The 18,130-nt window shown below is 41.4% G+C and overlaps 1 protein-coding gene across 1 annotated transcript in view; it reads left to right on the forward strand.

Moving 5' to 3' along the window:
• The window catches only part of CHEK2 (checkpoint kinase 2), a 531,010-nt gene that overhangs the window by 317,064 nt on the left and 195,816 nt on the right, over positions 1-18,130 (forward strand). Inside the window, exon 13 of the mRNA XM_053702076.1 lies at positions 3,757-3,872. Within this exon, the coding sequence (XP_053558051.1) occupies positions 3,757-3,872 (116 nt within the window). The remainder of the gene's footprint in view (positions 1-3,756; positions 3,873-18,130) is intronic.

Consider the following 18,130-nt stretch of genomic DNA (forward strand, 5'->3'; position numbering starts at 1 on the left):
TCCAAGATAATTCGCTGGGCAGAGACTCACTCTTGCCACCTATCAGCAATCCATATCCCAGGTGTAGAGAACTGGGAGGTGGATTTTCTAAGTCGTCAGACTTTTCATCCGGGGGAGTGGGAACTCCATCCGGAGGTGTTTGCTCAATTGGTTCATCGTTGGGGCAAACCAGAACTGGATCTCATGGCGTCTCGCCAGAATGCCAAGCTTCCTTGTTACGGATCCAGGTCCAGGAACCCAGAAGCGGCACTGATAGATGCTCTAGCAGCGCCTTGGTTCTTCAACCTGGCTTATGTGTTTCCACCGTTTCCTCTGCTCCCTCGACTGATTGCCAAAATCAAACAGGAGAGAGCATCGGTGATCTTGATAGCGCCTGCGTGGCCACGCAGGACCTGGTATGCAGACCTAGTGGACATGTTATCCTTTCCACCATGGACCCTGCCTCTGAGACAAGACCTTCTACTACAAGGTCCTTTCAATCATCCGAATCTAATTTCTCTGAGACTGACTGCATGGAGATTGAACGCTTGATTTTGTCAAAGCGTGGCTTCTCCGAGTCAGTCATTGATACCCTTATACAGGCACGAAAGCCTGTCACCAGGAAAATCTACCATAAGATATGGTGTAAATACCTTTATTGGTGTGAATCCAAGAATTACTCATGGAGTAAGGTTAGGATTCCTAGGATATTGTCCTTTCTCCAAGAGGGTTTGGAAAAAGGATTATCAGCTAGTTCCTAAAGGGACAGATTTCTGCTCTGTCTATTCTTTTGCACAAGCGTCTGGCAGAAGTTCCAGACGTTCAATCTTTTTGTCAGGCTTTGGTTAGAATAAAGCCTGTGTTTAAACCTGTTGCTCCCCCATGGAGCTTAAACTTGGTTCTTAAAGTTCTTCAAGGGGTTCCGTTTGAACCCCTTCATTCCATTGATATCAAACTTTTATCTTGGAAAGTTCTGTTTTTGATGGCTATTTCCTCGGCTCGGAGAGTCTCTGAGTTATCTGCCTTACAATGTGATTCTCCTTATCTGATTTTCCATTCAGATAAAGTAGTTCTGCGTACAAAATCTGGGTTTTTACCTAAGGTAGTTTCTAACAAGAATATCAATCAAGAGATTGTTGTTCCATCATTGTGTCCTAATCCTTCTTCAAAGAAGGAACGCCTTTTACATAATCTGGACGTGGTCCGTGCTTTAAAGTTTTACTTACAAGCTACTAAAGTTTTTCGCCAAACATCTACACTGTTTGTTGTTTACTCTGGACAGAGGAGAGGTCAAAAAGCTTCGGCAACCTCTCTTTCTTTTTGGCTTCGGAGAGTAATACGCTTAGCCTATGAGACTGCTGGACAGCAGCCCCCTGAAAGGATTACAGCTCATTCTACTAGAGCTGTGGCTTCCACCTGGGCCTTTAAAAATGAGGCTTCTGTTGAACAGATTTGCAAGGCGGCGACTTGGTCTTCGCTTCATACCTTTTCAAAATTTTACAAATTTGATACTTTTGCTTCTTCGGAGGCTATTTGGTGTATCCAGTCCACGGCCCGCCCTGTCTTTTTAAGGCAGGTCTAAATTTTAATTTAAACTACAGTCACCACTGCACCCTATGGTTTCTCCTTTCTCGGCTTGTTTCGGTCGAATGACTGGATATGGCAGTTAGGGGAGGAGCTATATAGCAGCTCTGCTGTGGGTGATCCTCTTGCAACTTCCTGTTGGGAAGGAGAATATCCCACAAGTAATGGATGATCCGTGGACTGGATACACCACAAGAGAAATAAATTTATCAGGTAAGCATAAATTATGTTTTTCTGAGGATGACCATTTTCACACAAATAATAATGGTATTGGTAGGTAATGGTGGTAACTTTAACTTAAGTTTAACCTATCTATTTTGGTTTTAATTTAATGTCTATTATATTATTACTACTAAGTAAATAGACATTAAATTAAAACCAACATAGATAGATAGGTTAGACATTTATTTATGTTCATGTTTGTTTATACTAGTAGTGACACTATTTGTATACTATATACATTTAAATATTTTCTTTTATTGAAGAAGTACACTGCGAGCACTGCACTTTTTACACTACTACAGTTTGATGCCATAATATTGTTGCCAAACCAATACAACAATTGCCATTTACTTAGTATTTACTGTTCTATAAATACTGTTGTTGTCTGCTGTGTTCAGACTTTGCCACAGGAAGAGTGTCCTTTTTTGAGCTAATAAAATAAAAAAAGAGTTCTTTTGACTGTTTGAATTGTTTTTTGTGAAAAATTTAAATCATGGGCATAAATAGGGCAGTAATCGTGATGCATCGCCGAATCGAATCATTACCATGATAATCGTAATCGAATTGAATCGCACCCCTACTATTCGTTAGACTGAGGTTTGTGTGAGGGGTTTTCTAGAGCTCTTGGGGTTTGGGACTTTTTGCCTTATCCTAGTGGTAGAGAAGGGTAATTCCCATGAGTAATGGATTATAGACTCTCACCACCATGAAATAAATGAATTTATCAGGTAAGTATAAATTATGTTTTCTTAATCTCAATTTGTTTATTAACTTTTATTTCTATTTTATTAGTAAGATTGTGTTTCTTACTTTTTATGTTTTTGTGTTTTTTTTCTATTCCAGGATCATTTCCATATCTTATTTTGCAAGTATGAGAAAAATGACTTAGGTTTTTGTCTTAGTATTTTATAATTATCTAAGGGAATTGTTTATTTCTTCAGTTGTCAGATTTCACTAATTGAATGAGGTATATGGCTAGATTCAGTTTTAGGATCAGGCTTGTTAAGAAATTAGAAAAATTTCCAGTGCTAAGTGTCTTCCTTCATGACTGCTGATTTTGTATGAAGATAGTTTTTTTTCCTTATTTTTCTTATTCATTTCTCCCAAAGGTGATTGTGTGTCAATGTGGAACAAAGTATAGGAATTTCAAATCCACAAAGCACCTTACAACATCTATAGAGCAAAAAGGATTGCTTAATAAGCTTTAGAAGCTAACTTTCTTTTTCAGACACCAGAATTCATAAAATATGTAAGAGCTGACTGCATAAGGCTTTGATATTCCATTAATCTGGATAGTCTGTTATTTATATTTTGTTGGAACTGGAATAGGTTCACATAGTTCTTTTTAGTCTACATCATCACAAAAAAATATTAGGGAGGAAGGGTCTAGCAGACTACTTTTCCTCAGACCCAAACACTGAGATATATATATATATATTCCCTACCTTTACCTTCATATTAGTAGGGTTACCCATTATTACTAGAAGGAAAAGTGGTGTTCACTTACTGATAAAGAAATCAATGAATTTCTTCATAGTTATAGTATATTCATCCTTTTGTAGACCATTTATGTTTTGTATATGGTGTTTCTCTGGTCATTGTCTTTGAATATTCAGAGTTACCTCAATTCCCAATATATTATTGCATGGCTCTGAGCAAATGTCATTAATAACAGGATAGGCCTATGTAGAAATTAGAACCTTGGAAACTTCTCGGATATTTCTGCCTACAAGAATTCATAATATCCTTATGTTGGCTTTTCAGATATTTGTGTGTCAAAGGATATTGTATTTATTTGTTCTGTTATACATGCACTTCAGAACTGGAATTGTACACCTCTTCTCTAGAGTCGCAATATAATGTTATAGTTTACTCTTCACCCCTGAAAACGCACTAGGAAATATTGACTGTGTTCATTGTGGATTATTCTAATACAAGTTGTCATAAGTAATGTATATGTCTTTTTTTAAGTCTTAGTGGATATCCACCATTTTCAGAACAGTCTTCTGAAATGACATTGAAAGATCAGATTGCAGGGGGAAACTACACCTTTATTGCCACTGCTTGGGAACATGTGTCTCAATCAGGTATGAATTATTTTCAAAGTGTATATTGTAAGTTATAAAGTTATGCTATTGTGCCAATTGTTTAAAAATGTAATTTACATGTCCAAAACATATAGAGCACTAACTGACTAACAAAATAATATATATAATTTCTTGCTCCTTAGGACAATTTTGAAAAGTTGCAAACTGTTATAGGGAGATGAAACGGTATGAAGTAACCTAAGTTTCTAAATATATAATCCAGCCAAAGCTTACCTGCAAAAAGGTTTCTGTTTTAACCCCCGTTAACCCCTTTAATTCAGGCATAGTTTTGTTTGCAGCAAGCTGCCCCCTGGACATTTCCGTATATGGAAGGTGCCATATAGGCCATAGCTTCTGCAGCATGCACTCGTGCATGGTAGGGGGCAGAGTCACATGACACCTGACTAAAGTAGTGCATAGTATAATGCTGAAGCTTTCACAAAGCATGTGACATTATCAGCTTGGCAATAAACAATAGCAGTACCTGCTGTCCCTCCTCAACCCTCCCTTACTTGCATAAGTAATTATCCTCACGTGCACACTTTGTTTTATGATACCACAAGGTTTGGAGTAGGACACTGATAAGAGGGGGGAGCAGTCTGCACTTGGCAATACTAAAGTATAAGTAATTTTGCAAATTTTTGGAAATTTTATTAAAATAAAATTGTTTTTTTTTTTGTCTTTTACACTTTTTTAACGCACTGTTTTACCTCAGTTGACCCTTTTATAATATGCACATAACTCAAAATGTTTTATGGCACTTTCATTCTAACATATTGTAATAAGCACAATTTAGCTGTGAGTTTGCATAAATACACAGTTACCCCTAAATATTTTTCTCCAACATAGGTGTGTCCGGTCCACGGCGTCATCCTTACTTGTGGGATATTCTCTTCCCCAACAGGAAATGGCAAAGAGCCCAGCAAAGCTGGTCACATGATCCCTCCTAGGCTCCGCCTACCCCAGTCATTCTCTTTGCCGTTGTACAGGCAACATCTCCACGGAGATGGCTTAGAGTTTTTTAGTGTTTAACTGTAGTTTTTATTATTCAATCAAGAGTTTGTTATTTTGAAATAGTGCTGGTATGTACTATTTACTCAGAAACAGAAAAGAGATGAAGATTTCTGTTTGTATGAGGAAAATGATTTTAGCAACCGTTACTAAAATCCATGGCTGTTCCACACAGGACTGTTGAGAGCAATTAACTTCAGTTGGGGGAACAGTGAGCAGTCTCTTGCTGCTTGAGGTATGACACATTCTAACAAGACGATGTAATGCTGGAAGCTGTCATTTTCCCTCTGGGATCCGGTAAGCCATGTTTATTACGATTGTAAATAAGGGCTTCAAAAAGGGCTTATTAAGACTGTAGACTTTTTTGGGGCTAAATCGATTGATTATTAACACATATTTAGCCTTGAGGAATCATTTTATCTGGGTATTTTGATATAATAATATCGGCAGGCACTGTTTTAGACACCTTATTCTTTAGGGGCTTTCCCAAAGCATAGGCAGAGTCTCATTTTCGCGCCGGTGTTGCGCACTTGTTTTTGAGAGGCATGGCATGCAGTCGCATGTGAGAGGAGCTCTGATACTTAGAAAAGACTTTCTGAAGGCGTCATTTGGTATCGTATTCCCCTTGGGGCTTGGTTGGGTCTCAGCAAAGCAGATACCAGGGACTGTAAAGGGGTTAATGTTCAAAACGGCTCCGGTTCCGTTATTTTAAGGGTTAAAGCTTCCAAATTTGGTGTGCAATACTTTTAAGGCTTTAAGACACTGTGGTGAAAATTTAGTAAATTTTGAACAATTCCTTCATGTTTTTTCGCATTTGCAGTAATAAAGTGTGTTCAGTTTAAAATTTAAAGTGACAGTAACGGTTTTATTTTAAAACGTTTTTTGTACTTGTTATCAAGTTTATGCCTGTTTAACATGTCTGAACTACCAGATAGACTGTGTTCTGAATGTGGGGAAGCCAGAATTCCTATTCATTTAAATAAATGTGATTTATGTGACAATGACAATGATGCCCAAGATGATTCCTCAAGTGAGGGGAGTAAGCATGGTACTGCATCATTCCCTCCTTCGTCTACACGAGTCTTGCCCACTCAGGAGGCCCCTAGTACATCTAGCGCGCCAATACTCCTTACTATGCAACAATTAACGGCTGTAATGGATAATTCTGTCAAAAACATTTTAGCCAAAATGAACACTTATCAGCGTAAGCGCGACTGCTCTGTTTTAGATACTGAAGAGCATGACGACGCTGATATTAATATTTCTGAAGGGCCCCTAACTCAGTCTGATGGGGCCAGGGAGGTTTTGTCTGAGGGAGAAATTACTGATTCAGGGAACATTTCTCAACAAGCTGAACCTGATGTGATTGCATTTAAATTTAAGTTGGAACATCTCCGCATTCTGCTTAAGGAGGTATTATCCACTCTGGATGATTGTGACAAGTTGGTCATCCCAGAGAAACTATGTAAAATGGACAAGTTCCTAGAGGTGCCGGGGCTCCCAGAAGCTTTTCCTATACCCAAGCGGGTGGCGGACATTGTTAATAAAGAATGGGAAAGGCCCGGTATTCCTTTCGTCCCTCCCCCCATATTTAAAAAATTGTTTCCTATGGTCGACCCCAGAAAGGACTTATGGCAGACAGTCCCCAAGGTCGAGGGAGCGGTTTCCACTTTAAACAAACGCACCACTATACCCATAGAGGATAGTTGTGCTTTCGAAGATCCTATGGATAAAAAATTAGAAGGTCTGCTTAAAAAGATGTTTGTTCAGCAGGGTTACCTTCTACAACCAATTTCATGCATTGTCCCTGTCGCTACAGCCGCATGTTTCTGGTTCGATGAGCTGATAAAGGCGGTCGACAGTGATTCTCCTCCTTATGAGGAGATTAGGGACAGAATCAATGCTCTCAAATTGGCTAATTCTTTCACCCTAGACGCCACTTTGCAATTGGCTAGGTTAGCGGCTAAGAATTCTGGGTTTGCTATTGTGGCACGCAGAGCGCTTTGGTTGAAATCTTGGTCGGCTGATGCGTCTTCCAAGAACAAGCTACTTAACATTCCTTTCAAGGGGAAAACGCTGTTTGGCCCTGACTTGAAAGAGATTATCTCGGATATCACTGGGGGTAAGGGCCACGCCCTTCCTCAGGATCGGCCTTTCAAGGCAAAAAATAAACCTAATTTTCGTCCCTTTCGTAGAAATGGACCAGCCCAAAGTGCTACGTCCTCTAAGCAAGAGGGTAATACTTCTCAAGCCAAGCCAGCTTGGAGACCAATGCAAGGCTGGAACAAGGGAAAGCAGGCCAAGAAACCTGCCACTGCTACCAAGACAGCATAAAATGTTGGCCCCCGATCCGGGACCGGATCTGGTGGGGGGCAGACTCTCTCTCTTCGCTCAGGCTTGGGCAAGAGATGTTCTGGATCCTTGGGCGCTAGAAATAGTCTCCCAAGGTTATCTTCTGGAATTCAAGGGACTTCCCCCAAGGGGGAGGTTCCACAGGTCTCAGTTGTCTTCAGACCACATAACAAGACAGGCATTCTTACATTGTGTAGAAGACCTGTTAAAAATGGGAGTGATTCATCCCGTTCCATTAAGAGAACAAGGGATGGGGTTCTACTCCAATCTGTTCATAGTTCCCAAAAAAGAGGGAACGTTCAGACCAATCTTAGATCTCAAGATCTTAAACAAGTTTCTCAAGGTTCCATCGTTCAAGATGGAAACCATTCGAACTATTCTTCCTTCCATCCAGGAAGGTCAATTCATGACCACGGTGGATTTAAAGGATGCGTATCTACATATTCCTATCCACAAGGAACATCATCGGTTCCTGAGGTTCGCATTCCTGGACAAACATTACCAGTTCGTGGCGCTTCCTTTCGGATTAGCCACTGCTCCAAGGATTTTCACAAAGGTACTAGGGTCCCTTCTAGCTGTGCTAAGACCAAGGGGCATTGCTGTAGTACCTTACTTGGACGACATTTTGATTCAAGCGTCGTCCCTTCCTCAAGCAAAGGCTCACACGGACATTGTCCTGGCCTTTCTCAGATCTCACGGATGGAAAGTGAACGTGGAAAAGAGTTCTCTATCTCCGTCAACAAGGGTTCCCTTCTTGGGAACAATAATAGATTCCTTAGAAATGAGGATTTTTCTGACAGAGGCCAGAAGAACAAAACTTCTAGACTCTTGTCGGATACTCCATTCCGTTCCTCTTCCTTCCATAGCTCAGTGCATGGAAGTGATCGGGTTGATGGTAGCGGCAATGGACATAGTTCCTTTTGCACGCATTCATCTAAGACCATTACAACTGTGCATGCTCAGTCAGTGGAATGGGGACTATACAGACTTGTCTCCGAAGATACAAGTAAATCAGAGGACCAGAGACTCACTCCGTTGGTGGCTGTCCCTGGACAACCTGTCACGAGGGATGACATTCCGCAGACCAGAGTGGGTCATTGTCACGACCGACGCCAGTCTGATGGGCTGGGGCGCGGTCTGGGGATCCCTGAAAGCTCAGGGTCTTTGGTCTCGGGAAGAATCTCTTCTACCGATAAATATTCTGGAACTGAGAGCGATATTCAATGCTCTCAAGGCTTGGCCTCAGCTAGCGAGGGCCAAGTTCATACGGTTTCAATCAGACAACATGACAACTGTTGCGTACATCAACCATCAGGGGGGAACAAGGAGTTCCCTGGCGATGGAAGAAGTGACCAAAATCATTCTATGGGCGGAGTCTCACTCCTGCCACCTGTCTGCTATCCACATCCCAGGAGTGGAAAATTGGGAAGCGGATTTTCTGAGTCGTCAGACATTGCATCCGGGGGAGTGGGAACTCCATCCGGAAATCTTTGCCCAAGTCACTCAGCTGTGGGGCATTCCAGACATGGATCTGATGGCCTCTCGTCAGAACTTCAAAGTTCCTTGCTACGGGTTCAGATCCAGGGATCCCAAGGCGGCTCTAGTGGATGCACTAGTAGCACCTTGGACCTTCAAACTAGCTTATGTGTTCCCGCCGTTTCCTCTCATCCCCAGGCTGGTAGCCAGGATCAATCAGGAGAGGGCGTCGGTGATCTTGATAGCTCCTGCGTGGCCACGCAGGACTTGGTACGCAGATCTGGTAAATATGTCATCGGCTCCTCCTTGGAAGCTACCTTTGAGACGAGACCTTCTTGTTCAGGGTCCGTTCGAACATCCGAATCTGGTTTCACTCCAGCTGACTGCTTGGAGATTGAACGCTTGATCTTATCGAAGCGAGGATTCTCAGATTCTGTTATCGATACTCTTGTTCAGGCCAGAAAGCCTGTAACTAGAAAGATTTACCACAAAATTTGGAAAAAATATATCTGTTGGTGTGAATCTAAAGGATTCCCTTGGGACAAGGTTAAGATTCCTAGGATTCTATCCTTCCTTCAAGAAGGATTGGAAAAAGGATTATCTGCAAGTTCCCTGAAGGGACAGATTTCTGCCTTGTCTGTGTTACTTCACAAAAAGCTGGCCGCTGTGCCAGATGTTCAAGCCTTTGTTCAGGCTCTGGTTAGAATTAAGCCTGTTTACAAACCTTTGACTCCTCCTTGGAGTCTCAATTTAGTTCTTTCAGTTCTTCAGGGGGTTCCGTTTGAACCCTTGCATTCCGTTGATATTAAGTTATTATCTTGGAAAGTTTTGTTTTTAGTTGCAATTTCTTCTGCTAGAAGAGTTTCAGAATTATCTGCTCTGCAGTGTTCTCCTCCTTATCTGGTGTTCCATGCAGATAAGGTGGTTTTACGTACTAAACCTGGTTTTCTTCCAAAAGTTGTTTCTAACAAAAACATTAACCAGGAGATTATCGTACCTTCTCTGTGTCCGAAACCAGTTTCAAAGAAGGAACGTTTGTTGCACAATTTGGATGTTGTTCGCGCTCTAAAATTCTATTTAGATGCTACAAAGGATTTTAGACAAACATCTTCCTTGTTTGTTGTTTATTCCGGTAAAAGGAGAGGTCAAAAAGCAACTTCTACCTCTCTCTCTTTTTGGATTAAAAGCATCATCAGATTGGCTTACGAGACTGCCGGACGGCAGCCTCCCGAAAGAATCACAGCTCATTCCACTAGGGCTGTGGCTTCCACATGGGCCTTCAAGAACGAGGCTTCTGTTGATCAGATATGTAGGGCAGCGACTTGGTCTTCACTGCACACTTTTACCAAATTTTACAAGTTTGATACTTTTGCTTCTTCTGAGGCTATTTTTGGGAGAAAGGTTTTGCAAGCCGTGGTGCCTTCCATTTAGGTGACCTGATTTGCTCCCTCCCTTCATCCGTGTCCTAAAGCTTTGGTATTGGTTCCCACAAGTAAGGATGACGCCGTGGACCGGACACACCTATGTTGGAGAAAACAGAATTTATGTTTACCTGATAAATTACTTTCTCCAACGGTGTGTCCGGTCCACGGCCCGCCCTGGTTTTTTTAATCAGGTCTGATAATTTATTTTCTTTAACTACAGTCACCACGGTACCATATGGTTTCTCCTATGCAAATATTCCTCCTTAACGTCGGTCGAATGACTGGGGTAGGCGGAGCCTAGGAGGGATCATGTGACCAGCTTTGCTGGGCTCTTTGCCATTTCCTGTTGGGGAAGAGAATATCCCACAAGTAAGGATGACGCCGTGGACCGGACACACCGTTGGAGAAAGTAATTTATCAGGTAAACATAAATTCTGTTTTTTAAATATGCACATTTTATTCTTACATTTCAATTTGTTACAATGTTGAGCAATATGATGGGTTAAAATAAGGGAGAGACCTAACCAATAGGATACAATATAATTTAATCCATAAAATGGTCAGAGTCCACAAGATCATTACATGTGGGATTACACTCCAGTCAACTAGGAGGAGGCAGAGACACCCCCCTATGTTTTAGATCTTTGATCCCTTCCACTATCACAGAACACTCTTGTATTACACATTTGTACTAACACAAATACATTTCTTTCATGTAATTGGCAAGAGTCCATGAGCTAGTGACATATGGGATATACAATCCTACCAGGAGGGGCAAAGTTTCCCAAACCTCAAAATGCCTATAAATACACCCCTCACCACACCCACAATTCAGTTTTACAAACTTTGCCTCCTATGGAGGTGGTGAAGTAAGTTTGTGCTAAGATTTCTACGTTGATATGCGCTTCTCAACATTGTTGAAACCCGATTCCTCTCAGAGTACAGCGAATGTCATAGGGACGTGAAGGGAGTATCAGTTATTTGAATACGATGATTTCCCTAACGGGGGTCTATTTCATAGGTTCTCTGTTATCGGTCGTAGAGATTCATCTCCTACCTCCCTTTTCAGATCGACGATATACTCTCAATTTACCATTACCTCTACTAATAACTGTTTTAGTACTGGTTTGGCTATCTGCTATATGTGGATGGGTGTCTTTTGGTAAGTATGTTTTCATTACTTAAGACACTCTCAGCTATGGTTTGGCACTTTATGCATTTATATAAAGTTTTAAATATATGTATTGTACTTAAATTTGCCATGAGTCTGGTTCATGTATTTCCTTCTGCAGACTGTCATTTTCATATTTGGGGAATGTAAACATTTTAAGAAATTTATTTCTTACCTGGGGTTTAGTCTTTTTTCAATTGACTACTTCTTGCAATTGCAGGTATTAGGCCCGCGGGTGCGTCAAATGCTAAACTTTATTGCGTCATTCTTGGCGCGAGAAATTTTTGGCGCAGAAAAATTCCGTTTATGACGCAACTTCGTCATTTCCGGCGTCATACGTGACGCTGAGACCTTTCACACGGCGGCGTCATTTGTGACGCAAGTGTGTCATTTCCGGTTATTTTTGGCGCCCAAAAAAAGTTTACGTTACGTTGTGCGTCATACTTGGCGCCAAACTTTTTCATTATTTCAATACCCCTTGTATGTTTGCCTCTTTCTTTTTGCTATCAGAGGCCTATGCTATTGCATTTTTTCCCATTCCTGAAACTGTCATATAAGGAAATAGATAATTTTGCTTTATATGTTGTTTTTTCTCTTACATTGTGCAAGATGTCCCAATCTGATCCTGCCTCAGAAGTTTCTGCTGGAACATTGCTGCCTGACATAGGTTCTACCAAAGCTAAGTGCATTTGTTGTAAAATTGTAGAAATTATTCCACCGAATGTCATTTGTAATTGTTGTCATGATAAACTTTTACATGCAGATAGTGTTTCCATCAGTAATAGTACATTGCCAGTTGCAGTTCCTTCAACTTCTAATGTGCATGATATACCTGTAAATTTTAAAGAATTTGTTTCTGATTCTATTATGAAGGCTTTGTCTGCATTTCCACCTTCTAATAAACGTAAAAGGTCTTTTAAAACTTCTCATTTAGCTGATGAAATTTCAAATGACCAACAACATAATAATTTATCCTCTTCTGATGAGGATCTATCTGATTCAGAAGATCCTTCCTCAGACATTGACACATCTACTCATTTATTTAAAATAGAGTATATGTGTTCTTTATTAAAAGAAGTGTTAATTACTTTGGATATTGAGGTAACCAGTCCTATTGACGTTCAGTCTAATAAACGTTTAAATGCTGTTTTTAAACCTCCTGTGGTTTCTCCAGGGGTTTTTCCCATTCCTGAGGCTATTTCTGATATGATTTCTAGGGAATGGAATAAGCCAGGTACTTCTTTTATTCCTTCTTCAAGGTTTAAAAAATTGTATCCTTTACCAGCAAAATCTATAGAGTTTTGGGACACCTTTTTAGGCTTCCAAATAGATTCAGTGTCCATGACTCTGTCTCTAACAGACAAGAGACGTTTACAATTGGTCGCAGCATGCCGGCACCTTCAGTCTCAGTCATTCCCTTCAGTGGCTATGTGCATGGAAGTTTTAGGTCTCATGACTGCAGCATCGGACGCGATCCCCTTTGCTCGTTTTCACATGAGACCTCTACAGCTTTGTATGCTGAATCAATGGTGCAGGGATTATACAAAGATATCACAATTAATATCCTTGAATCCCAATGTACGACACTCTCTGACATGGTGGATAGATCACCATCGTTTGGTTCAAGGGACTTCTTTTGTTCGGCCAACCTGGACTGTGATCTCAACAGATGCAAGTCTTTCAGGTTGGGAGCTGTTTGGGGATCTATGACAGCACAAGGGGTTTGGAAATCTCAAGAGGCGAGATTACCAATAAATATTTTAGAACTCCGTGCAATTCTCTGGGCTCTTCAGTTCTGGCCTCTGCTAAAGAGAGAACCGTTCATTTGTTTTCAGACAGACAATATTACAACTGTGGCTTATGTCAATCATCAGGGTGGGACTCACAGTCCCCAAGCTATGAAAGAAGTATCTTGGATACTTGCTTGGGCGGAATCCAGCTCCTGTATAATCTCTGTGGTGCATATCCCAGGTGTAGACAATTGGGAGGCGGATTATCTCAGCCGCCAGACTTTACATCCTGGGGAGTGGTCTCTCCATCCAGATGTGTTTTCTCAGATTGTTCAGATGTGGGGTCTTCCAGAGATAGATCTCATGGCCTCTCATCTAAACAAGAAACTTCCCAGATATCTATCCAGGTCCAGGGATGTTCAGGCGGAAGCAGTGGATGCGTGGACACTTCCTTGGTGTTATCATCCTGCTTACATCTTCCCGCCTTTAGTTCTTCTTCCAAGAGTGATCTCCAAAATCATCATGGAACAGTCTTTTGTGTTGCTGGTGGCTCCAGCATGACCACACAGGTTTTGGTATGCGGATCTGGTTCGGATGTCCAGTTGCCCGCCTTGGCCACTTCCGTTACGGCCGGACCTACTATCTCAAGGTCCGTTTTTCCATCAGGATCTCAAATCATTAAATTTGAAGGTATGGAAATTGAACGCTTAGTTCTAAGTCATAGAGGATTCTCTGACTCAGTGATTAATACTATGTTACAAGCTCGTAAATCTGTTTCTAGAAAGATTTATTATAGAGTTTGGAAGACTTACATTTCATGGTGTTCTTCTCATAAATTCTCCTGGCATTCTTTTAGAATTCCTAGAATTTTACAGTTTCTTCAGGATGGTTTGGATAAGGGTTTGTCTGCAAGTTCTTTGAAAGGACAAATCTCCGCTCTTTCTGTTTTATTTCACAGAAAGATTGCTATACTTCCTGATATACACTGTTTTGTACTGTCTTTAATTCGTATTAAGCCTGTCATTAAGTCAATTTCTCCTCCTTGGAGTCTTAATTTGGTTCTGAAGGCTTTACAGGCTCCTCCATTTGAACCTATGCATTCTTTGGACATTAAACTACTTTCTTGGAAAGTGTTGTTTCTTTTGGCCATCTCTTCTGCTAGAAGAGTTTCTGAGTTATCTGCTCTTTCTTGTGAGTCTCCTTTTCTGATTTTTCATCAGGATAAGGCAGTTTTGCAGACTTCTTTTCAATTTTTACTTAAAGTTGTTAATTCTAACAACATTAGTAGAGAAATTGTTGTTCCTTCCTTATGTCCTAATCCTAAGAATTCTTTGAAGAGATCCTTACACTCTTTGGATGTGGTAAGAGCTTTGAAATATTATGTGGAAGCTACTAAAAATTTCAGGAAGACTTCCAGTCTATTTGTTTTATTTTCTGGTCCTAGGAAAGGTCAGAAGGCTTCTGCTATTGCCTTGGCTTCTTGGTTGAAACTTTTGATTCATCAAGCTTATTTGGAGTCGGGTCAGGCCCCGCCTCAGAGAATTACAGCTCATTCTACTAGATCAGTCTCCACTTCGTGGGCTTTTAAGAATGAAGCTTCAGTTGATCATATTTGCAAAGCGGCAACTTGGTCCTCTTTGCATACATTTACTAAATTCTACCGTTTTGATGTATTTGCTTCTTCGGAAGCAGTTTTTGGTAGAAAAGTTCTTCAGGCAGCTGTTTCAGTTTGATTCTTCTGCTTTTGATTTAAGTTTTTTTCTTTCAAAATGAAAATAAACTTATTTTCTTGGGTTGTGGATTAATTTTTTCAGCGGAATATGGCTGTTTTTATTTTTATTCCCTCCCTCTCTAGTGACTCGTGAGTGGAAGATCGACATCTTGGGTATTGATATCCCATATGTCACTAGCTCATGGACTCTTGCCAATTACATGAAAGAAAACATAATTTATGTAAGAACTTACCTGATAAATTCATTTCTTTCATATTGGCAAGAGTCTGAGGCCCACCCTTTTTATGGTGATTATGATTTTTTGCATAAAGCACAATTATTTCCAATTTTCCTTTGTTGATGCTTTCTACTCCTTTCTTTATCACCCCACTGCTTGGCTATTCGTTAAACTGAATTGTGGGTGTGGTGAGGGGTGTATTTATAGGCATTTTGAGGTTTGGGAAACTTTGCCCCTCCTGGTAGGATTGTATATCCCATACGTCACTAGCTCATGGACTCTTGCCAATATGAAAGAAATGAATTTATCAGGTAAGTTCTTACATAAATTATGTTTTCCATCTTAATGGGAGGAGAGTCCACTGCTTCATTCATTACTTTTTGGAATTAAGAACCTGGCCACCAGGTGGAGGCAAAGACACCCCAGCCAAAGGCCCCACTCGCCTTATCCCCCAGTCATTATTTGTCTTTCATCACAGGAGGTTGGCAGAGACGTGTCGGAAGATTCGGAGTAGTCGCTTATGGAGGGTAGTACTCTTCGCAATGGAACTGGAGTTTTAATTAGTCCTGTCAGCCTCTCAGTTAGAGCATGGGTAAAAGATAGAGTCCGGAGATGCAGGCAGAGTCTTTCTGCAAAACCATCCCGACTCAGATTAACATCTCCATAAGTAATCAGCGTTGACGAGTTTCTCTGCCTGCTTTCTGTTCTCAAGTCCATGTCAGGAGCGATGCTACTAACCTGTCACACTTGAAAGGCCGTGTTCCTGTTCCACGGCATAGATTCTGGTAAGATCGTTTAATTTTTTATACAAGTATGATAACGCTAGAAGACAGGGTCACAGTGTGACTCCTTTTATCTGTATAGAATCGAGGGTTAATATCTCCTGAGGGGGATTATTGAACAGTGGGCAATAATCTTATATGTTTATTTGATTGAATGCTGCTTTTATCTGTGAGTTGTTATGGGCCCATAGGCTGTTATGGAATACACAGGTTTCCCTTTCACTTTGAGAGCCATGCAGCTTACAAGCTTGGCACGCTTTTTCTTTTCTCATAGCAGAGACGGTCCTGCATTGTGCACCATGTGATTCTTTCCCTCTTTCCTGACCGGGTGTCTATCAGAGAGGGGTTCTAACTCTCTGTACTGTCTGGGTCGTGGGACGTGGTGAGTGCCCCAGCCATTGGGATATAAAGGTGCTGTTTTTTTGAATAAAATAAGATGTTTTATTTCTATAGTTCTCCGGTTATTGCACTATTGATGGAGGATTCTGTTACTTAGAGGGCACTCCCTCTATTACTAAAGAGTAATTCCTGTTTATATTGTGAGGTCGCCCCCTCAATTATGTTCCATATGCCTTGATAATGTGATAATATCAAACATGTTTGATACCACTGAGCCGTCCACCTCTGAGGAGTTGTTGTCCAGTGAGGTGCGTACCCTACATGCTTATCTCTCTACACAAGAAGTTTTCCTGTAGCATTGCTGATCCTCCATGTGGAGCGGCCATTTCACCAGACGTTACTGTGCAGCTCAGGTGGCGGTGTCTGCGGCCTTTAATGCTTTACCTCGCCCTGCTAAGCAGAAGCGAAAGATTACATATTGCACTCCTTCCCAGAGTACATCAGATAATTTATTCGATTTAACTGATAGGGTTATCCGAGGATGAAGTTCTTTCTGATATATCAAAGTATGAACATTCTGGGTCGGAGTCTGCTGCCTCTAAACCTCTGGCTGCGGAGGAACCAGGCTTTAGTTTTAGGAATTTGCGCTTTTTTCTAAAGGAAGTTTTTTTTGGCGAATTCAGTGGTTCCAGATGCCAAATTGCCTGAAGAACCTTTGATTCCTAAATTGAATAGAGTTTGAAGACAGGGTGGTACCTTATCCTTCCCTGCTTCTGTTAGATGGCGAACATAATAAGAAGAGTGGGACTGGATTGTTCCTCTCTGTTACCTTTAACAAATCGTTCCCGGTCCTTGACTCTCAATGGAGTTGTGAATAAAGGATGGAAAGTTGTTTCAACATACGGGATATTTGTTTCAACTGGAGGCGGCCGTTGCCGCCGTTGCTTGAGAAACTACCTTCTGGTGTGACTCCTTATAGGATTTGATTGGGGTGGAGAGGTCCCTTCGACGTTATTCAGGAAAGATTTACAGCCTTGAGGGTTGCTAATTCTTTTATCTATGATGCTATTAGGCAGATTATTTGCCTAAATGCTAAGGCTTCAGCTTTTTCTGTTCAGGCCCGTCTGGCTCTGGCTGAAGTCGTGGTCTGCGGATATGACTTCTAAGTTTAGACTTCTTTGCCTCCCCTTTAAGGGAATGATTTTGTTTGGTCCAGGCCTGGACCTCCACGGTCACAGGGGGCAAGGGTGCCCTTCTACTGCAAGAGAATATGAACGAGTCTAAGGGACCATTTACATTCTTTTCATTTGATAAAGCACATGTCAGCAGTCCTCCGCTAAGCCTGAGCAAACCAAGAGCTCTTGGAAGCTGGCTCAGTCCTGGAATAAATCCAAGCAGAGCAAGAAGCCAGCCGAGTCTAAGTCGGCATGAACAGATGGTCCCTGGACCTCTTCTAGATCATGTAGGTGGCAGACTGTCGCTCTTTTCAGTCGCTTGGTTCAGGGACATGCAGGATCCATGGGCCCTGGATGTCATAGCTCAGGGTTACAAGATAGGTTTCAAGTCTCAGCCACCCAAGGGCAGTTTCCTCCTCTCTCTCCTGTCTTCATGACCAGAAGGAGGGAAGCCTTCTGGGGTGCGTACGGGATCTGTCCTCTTAGGAGTTATTGTCCCGGTGCCTATCTCAGTGAGAGGTTTGGGATACTATTCAAACCTTTTTTGTGGTCCCAAAGAAGGAGGGAACTTTCCGTCCGATTTGGACCTAAAGTTCTTAAAAAAGTTTTTTAATGTCCCCTCGTTCAAGAGGGAGACAATAGGTCCATTCTTCCCCTCGTTCGGGAAGGCAGTTCATGACCACTATAGATTTGAAGGATGCTCCCTTCATGTACCAATCCTCAAGAACCAGTTCCTAAGGTTTGTGTTCCTCCACCAGCACTTCTAGTTTATTGATCTTCTGTTTGGTCTAGCTGGTATAGTGGTGAGCATAGCTGCCTTCCAAGTAGTTGACCCGGGTTTGATTCCC

The sequence above is a fragment of the Bombina bombina genome, chromosome 2 (assembly GCF_027579735.1).
Source record: "Bombina bombina isolate aBomBom1 chromosome 2, aBomBom1.pri, whole genome shotgun sequence".
In the NCBI taxonomy this organism is placed as follows: Eukaryota; Metazoa; Chordata; class Amphibia; order Anura; family Bombinatoridae; genus Bombina; species Bombina bombina.